This window comes from Myotis davidii, unplaced genomic scaffold (assembly GCF_000327345.1).
Source record: "Myotis davidii unplaced genomic scaffold, ASM32734v1 scaffold573, whole genome shotgun sequence".
NCBI lineage: Eukaryota > Metazoa > Chordata > Mammalia > Chiroptera > Vespertilionidae > Myotis > Myotis davidii.
In genome coordinates, this window is record NW_006285997.1 from 3,054,520 (window position 1) to 3,062,094 (window position 7,575).

Genomic DNA, 7,575 nt, shown 5'->3' on the forward strand with positions numbered 1-7,575 from the left:
CACTTCCTTTATGAAAAGCACAAGCTGCCATCCGGGCATGTGCCCTGATGGGGAATTGAACCAGCAATTTTTCAGTGCAAAGTATTATGCCCAACCTATTGAGCCATACTGTCTGGGACAGAATTTTACTTTTTAAAAAATGACTAGATTTGGGCATACATTCCAACTGCAGGAGGAAAAATTACTTAACCTACTCAGCTCTTTCAGACTTGGGTATTCATTTCTCCTACCTTAGTTTTTCATTTACCTAGAATTGTTCAGGAAATTTTTCTTAAAACTTTTCAACTTAGGCATTTTCTGCAAGTATGAAAGACACTGTCCTAAATCCTTTTACCTTAAATTATTTTTGGTTTCCCATAAAAGTTTTGAAGGTGAGAGAAAAGGATTGGATGAGTGGAAGCTTGCTTTAAACTTCCTGGGCAGAGACTGTTATACTCTACGTCAGGCGTCCTCAAACTGAGGCCCGTGGGCCACATGCGGCCCGCTGAAAACATTTATCCGGCCCGCCGGGTGTTGTTGCCGCCGCTGCCTGTCCTGCTTAGCAGCCGACTCGTCCCGGGCCCGCAGTGCGCATGTGTGGAATGTCTGAGGGACAGTGAACTGGCCCCCTGTTTAAAAAGTTTGAGGACCTCTGCTCTAAGTATACTTTCCTTCTTGTCAAGAATTGAGCCAAAACTCTAAGGAAGGGGATGAGTGGCAGATGATAACTAGATGAAAGATCTTCCAGTAGATGCTAGTTAAATGCTTCTTTAAGATCTTGATCCTCTAGTTGCTGTATTTAATTTTATGTCCTCAATGGTAAGTATTCTGTAGTACCAGCTGTGGGAATTTAGCTTATATTAAACTGAAATATGTTTTGTCAATAAACCTAAGGGCCTGGATCTGTTTCCCACCTTGGACCAGAAGGGACAGTCATTGGCAGTGGCATGAAATTCTGTATGTAGTCTTTGGGCACAGTTGTGTTGGTTTAGTTTTTGTTTAGTTTAGTTTTAGAATCCTTTGACTTGTCCAGTGGTTCCTCAGCCATGATTTCATGTCATTAGTATATATATGTTCAGTTTTCAAGGTGTAGTATGAAAATCTGAAATGTGTCAAAGGAAAATTAAGTTGAATTCCCCTTAATGTTTTATGACTAAGAAATTTCAGTAGGATTTGAAAATGTCTTAAAAATCTAATCATGAGAGAGTTATCTAGTAAGGTCAGAAATCCTGAGTTCTAAAGAAATAAGGCTGGGCTGCCAAATGGCTAGGCCTTTCTCCTATTAACTTTTAATTAACCACCTTGTTATGGTTCATTTAATGAGAAATCTTGTCAAAAAAGAAGCCTTTCTGAATAATGTCCCTAAGAATCAGAGTCCCTAGTGAGTTATTTGGTATCTATTTTGTGTGGAATAACATCTTAAAGAAAGCTTGTGTTAGTTTTGCAAAAGACCAGTGTTCTTGGGACCTTTTACATGGCAGGACGTAGGACGGGTATATACGCTAAAAAGACATCCTGTCAATAGGCAGGCAGTGCAGCTAAAATACAGCGTTAGCAAACCTGGAAGGATGTTCAGATTATATTGTACCCAGGTATTTAAAATGGAAGAGCTATAATTTATATAAAATATAATTGTGTTTCACATTTACATAGGACATGATAAATTATTTTCAAATACTAACAAATTGGGCGGTCCTCAAGGCGTTATATTGTTTAAGGCTGTTGAGTCTGGTGAGTTACTGACATCATTGAAACATGAGAATTTTAAAATCCTGATTGATACCTTGTTCATATTTTTAAAAACAATATTTCTGGTATCTTTAAACTAACAGAAGTTTAGAACTGAAAGGAATCTTGAAAATGTAGCTCAATCTTATTTTTTGTAGGGAAGCTGAGACTCAGAGGTTAAGTGAAATTTTAAGGTCATGTTCCTTGCTAATGTCAGAGATAATACCAGATTCTAGATCTTCTGATTTCTAGCATGTTCCTCATAATTTTAAAACAGTGCGTTACTAAGAGCACGTTATACAGTACCTGGCGCATAGGAAATGGCACAGTAATTGGTACCATTATTGAGCACTTCCTATGTTTTATGGCATCATGAAAAGAACTTTTCATGTAATTTAATCCTCACAATTTTGTATGCTCTTTTTGTATACAATTACTTCACTACTTAGCCTTTTCTAGTTGATAATTGAACTGTTGTGTAATTAAGAAACTTTGATTTTTCTGAACTCTTTAGTCTCATCAGAATTAAAGTATCTTCTTACTGTGCTGGGCACAAGATTCAAATGAGTAAATTCCTAAAATCCACTGTTTGCAGAGGGATTTCATCAATACGTTTTTAGCACTGTGTCTGTAACCTCATGATTGCAATGAATTAAATCTTCCTGAAAAAAATAGTTACATTTCTGTTTGTAGAGTTCAGATCAGTCAGGATCAAGAACTCCATCATCCAGTCAAGAAACCTTGCCGTTAGCTGTCAGTTCTTCCTCAGAAGGACTGAGGCAGCGTTCCCTTCCCCAAGCACAGACCGACCCCGCACAGAGTCATCAGTTCCCATACGTAATGCAAGGGTGAGTGAACTCCTGGCAGCCGTGGGCCTCTTCGAAATCTGTTTCTCCTGACTTCCATGGTAGCCCTCTGCAGTGATCAGAGTGCATTTGAAGTTTATTCCATTACCTGAGTGCATATTTTGAGAATTAGAAGGTGAAGTAGAGCAGTGCTGGTGAAAGCTGCTCATGTATCAGAATCATCTAGGGCTGTATTTTTTAGTTTTTAATGTTTGTGCTAATCACCTGGGGATCTTGTGTAGATGCAGGTTCTGATTCAGTAGGATGACTTGTAGTTCAGAAATGAAAATTTAGAGAAATGCTTTCAATTCCGGAGCATTCAAAGACATTTCTTTATCTCTTTATGGCAGAAATGTAGACAACCAGCTTCCCGGACAAGCTGTTCCAGCCGGATTCCCAGTGTACCCCGCGTTCAGCCCATTGCAGGTGCTGTGGTGGCAGCAGATGTATGCTCATCAGTATTATATGCAATAGTAAGTGAATTTCAGTATCTTAACTCACTGTGTTATTTACTTTATTTTCTGCTTTTATCCTTGATTTGGGATTACGTTTACTGATGTATTACATTAACTTTTAAAAATTATTATAAGGAGTTCACAAACATCTCAGCAGGTACTTATTAAAAAAATCAAATGGCTATATCCCTGATGAACATAGATGCTAAAATCCAAGAAAATATTAGCAAACTGAATCCAGCAACACATTAAAAATAATGATCAAGTTGGATTTATTCTACTAGAACTGATAAATGAATTTAGTAAAATAGTAGGATACAAAATAAATATCCAGAAATCAGTTGCATTTTAATTAATTAATTTTATTTTTATTACTATTATTTTTTAAATATATTTTATTGATTTAGGTAAGGGAAACTAAGGAAACAGTCTCATTCAAAATTGCTTCAAAAGGAATAAAATACCTAGCAATAAATTTAACCAAGGATGTAAAAGACCTGAACTCAGAAAATTACAAGACACTGAAGAAAGAAATTAAAGAAAATACAAGCAAGTGGAAGCCTCTCTATATATTAAAGCCCAGTGACCAAACAGCAGAACGACCGGTTGACCAGATGCTGTGACATGCACTAACCACTGGGGGCAGACGCTCAACACAGGATCTGTCCCCTGGTGGTCAGTGTGCTCCCACAGTGGGAGTGCCACTCAGCTGATTAGGATGAGCGCCTTCCCCACAGCAGGCCGATCCCTGCAGGCCATGCCCCCCTACCAGAGCACAAATCCATGCACTGGGCATCTAGTATACCATGTTCATGGATAGGAAGAATTGACATCATTTAAATGCCCATGCTACCCAAAGCAATCTAAAGATTCAATGCAGTTTCTATCAAGATACCAATGGCGTATTTCATAGAACTAGAACAAATATTCCAAAAATCTATATGGAACCACAAAAGACCCCAAATAGTCTAAGCAATCTGGAGAAAGAACAAAATTATACTAGAAGATCATAGTAACCAAAACAGCATGGTACTGGCATAAAAACAGATATACAGATCAATGGAACAGAACAGAGAAATAAACCCATGCCTTTATAGTCAAGTAATATTTGACAAAGGAGGCAAAAACACAGTGGGATAAAGATAGTCTATTCAATCAATGGTGTTGGGAAAATTGGGCAGATACGTGCAAAAAAATAAAACTGGATCATCCTATACCACACACAAGAATAAATTAAAAAATGGATCAAGAACTTAAATGTTAGTCTGAAAACCATAAAAATCCTAGAATAAAACAGGCAGTAAAATCTCAGACATTTCTCATAATAATATTTTTTTCTGATGTATCCCCTTGGGCAAGGGAAACAAAATTAAAAATAAACAAATGGGATTACATCACAATAAAAAGTTTTTGCACAACAAAGGAAACCATCAACAAATTGAAAAGATAGCCCACTGAATGGGAGAACGTATTTGCTGGTACATTTGACAAAGTGTTAATACCCAAAATTTATAAAGAACTTATAAAACTCAACACCAAAAAACCCAAACAAATTAAAAAATGGGCAAAGGACCTGAATAGACACTTCTTCAAAGAGGACATATAGATGGCCAGTAGACATATGAAAAGATGCTCAACTTCTGAATCAATATGAGGTATAATAAGTGTTTTGGAACCAAAAAACCCGTATAGATGCAGGATTTTAGAATACAGGCTTAAATAGGCTTTTGTAGCCTAGGAAACTTCTATTTTTTATTTTGCTATCTTGATTTTTAAACCTTTGATTGTAGAAGAATTTCAACATACAGAAAGATAGAATATAAAATGAACACTGTGTTCATCACCCAATTTCAGCATTTATCAATTCATGACCATCTTCTATAACTTTCCCCCTAGGCTGGATAATTTAAATTCTATATATATTATTTTACTAGGAGCATATTATAGAAAAATTTTCCTGATTTTCCAGCAATGAAATTATAAGCAAACTTTAGAACCACAATTCTTTGCAAGTTAATAAAGGACCTCTGTCAGTGGTCCCCAGATAGAGTTCCCAGAAGTTAGGATTGGGGTTGAAGGGTTAATATCTTAAAATGCTAATACAAACCATTTATCACTGACAGTGGACACAGGGTCATGACTAATGTACATTTTTTTAGACAAATCCTTCAAAACCTGGGTCTGAGGGGGAGGGGGTGGGTACTATGTAGAGTGACAAAAGGGGCCATTAGTGAAAAGATTGGAAAGAGATTTGGTTGTTACCTTATAAAGTATTTAGTGCAAAGGAGAAAAGAGTGATTCACGTGGCTGTTCTTATCTCCCCTCCATCCCCCCAAACCAGGCTGAGAGCCTCCTTCCCTGAGCTACTCCTGCCACAATCTTGGTCCCACTTTGCACTGAAATTTGTGCTTACCTAAAAAATGGGGGGCAGGGGTAGTGATAGTCCATATCAGGTTTATGAAAAACACATATGGCTTATCCAGGACGCTTTGAAAAAATACGTAGTGTGATCAAGTTCTTCCCTTTTTAATGTTTATTTTGGTGACTCTTCCAGTCAAGCTGCAGTTTCAGCTCAGGCCACATCAGATGCCACCCCTGCCCAGCCTGCGCCTTCACAGCCTCTAAATTTGGCACGTCTTCCTGGAGAAGAACCTCCACCAGCTCCCAACTTAGTGGCCCGAGAAAATCGACCCATGAATGAGAATGTTCAGATGAATGCCCAGGGAGGCCCGGTGCTAAACGAAGAAGACTTCAATCGAGACTGGCTGGACTGGATGTATACGTTCTCACGAGCCGCCATCCTCCTCAGCATCGTGTACTTCTATTCCTCTTTCAGTCGCTTTGTCATGGTCATGGGAGCCATGCTACTGGTTTATTTGTGAGTGATGTTCATTACCTTTCTGTGGTTCCTTTGAATGACTTTTGAAACTGGTCAGCACAGAATCTGGCTATGGTCGTCTGTTGTAAATGTCAGATGAGGAAATAAGAAAGAATGTTGGGTTTCGTAGGTCTGGCATCAGAAGCAGACCAGGTTATGTTGAGTGAGAACATTTATCAGAATTGTCTAGAAGCAAATTTTTCCTTTATTGTCAATTATAAAAACTATTAATTCAGCTATTAACAATATTTAAAACTGGTGGAGATATATGATTCATTCTTGTACAAGTATGTTCTTTTTAATTATAGTTACTATTAGTAAGTCCTTTAGGTACAGGTCAAATTTTTTTCTTCCTAAGTAGACTAACTTTGCCTTGTCACAAGAGGCAAGCAAATTATCTAGTTGAATTTCATTTTAAAAAATAACAAAAAGGTTTTATAACTCCGGACATGTCTTAATATCTAGCATAGAGGCACTTAAGCCCATGATAGACTTTTTGCCTGAAATTGGTTTCTGTTTTGCTGTTATTGCTTTGAGAGGGGTAGTTCTCAGCCTAAAGTAGGCAATATGGTCCTTTCATGTAATATAGTTCTAATCATTTTTCTCTTGTAGGACACTAATGCTTCATAGTTTTATAAATAAAAACAGTTGTGACTTATTTTCTTTTTCTTTATTTTACCAAACAGACACCAAGCTGGATGGTTTCCTTTTAGGCAAGAAGGAGGTCAGCAGCAGGCCCCCAACAATAATGCTGAAGTTAATCATGGGCAGAATGCAGACAACCTAGAACTTGAAGAAATGGTATGCTAATGAGGTTTTGTATGTTTTCAGTGTGGATGTGTCCTCAGCGTTGTGTGAGGCAAAATGATAAAACAGTCTTGGGTGTTTCATAAGTATTTCAGGAATAGCACATGAAGAAAAGTTAACATATAAGCTGTGTGGTTTTATCTGGAAGAACTTAGTCATATTAGAATTAAGTGGGAAGAACTAATATTTTTCTTCCTTAAAATAGCCTAGAAAGAAAATTATGTACATGGTGAGAATTTATTGTATTAAATTGGCAGTTATCCCTTTGAACTCAAACACCAAGGAATTTATCAATTTTGGATTTAACAAAGATTTCTAATGACCAGCTCTGTACCATTTTCTTACTCTCACGTTCCTTTCTTCTCTAGGGAAGTACTTAACTCTCCTTTTTGGCACGCGTGCATGCTTGCTGCTTACTCACTTAGGAGTACATTTCTTGTTTTGTTTGAAAGGAGCGTCTCATGGATGATGGGCTTGAAGATGAGCATGGAGAAGAGGCGGGTGAAGACGGCAGTGCACTCCACAGGCCTGGACTCATGGCATCCGCTTGGGCTTTCATCACCAGCTTCTTCACTTCACTCATACCAGAGGGGCCTCCCCAGGTCGCCAATTAGATCTGAAAACTCTGCCAGCTGCAAAGGAAGGTCTGGCTTTAGGAACGTGACTTAAATAACAGTGCAATTTCAAAAAAATTTATTACTTCCTTTTCATCATCATGTACAGAGGTTTTTTTTCTTTAAGCTTCTCATGCATATGAATAGTTTAAGCACAAATGAACTACTAAATGTGTGATTAAAAAAAGAAATCCTAACAGAACATAGCACAACAACATTGATCTTCCAGGTTTTATTAATTTTAATTATGTGTATTAAATCAGATAAAC

At 37.5% G+C, this 7,575-nt stretch overlaps 1 protein-coding gene across 3 annotated transcripts in view; it reads left to right on the plus strand.

Annotated features, from left to right (window-relative positions):
• Positions 1-7,521, plus strand: part of HERPUD2 (HERPUD family member 2) — a 19,617-nt gene extending 12,096 nt beyond the window's left edge. For 2 of the 3 annotated variants that reach the window (XM_006757202.2, XM_006757204.2), the window contains 5 exons: positions 2,401-2,555; positions 2,903-3,025; positions 5,562-5,885; positions 6,572-6,686; positions 7,145-7,521. In XM_006757202.2, coding sequence (XP_006757265.1) covers positions 2,401-2,555; positions 2,903-3,025; positions 5,562-5,885; positions 6,572-6,686; positions 7,145-7,306 — 879 coding nt within the window. In that variant the 3' untranslated portion in view covers positions 7,307-7,521. The other variant, XM_015559706.1, reaches the window with a different exon arrangement.
• The last annotated feature ends 54 nt before the right edge of the window (positions 7,522-7,575 follow it).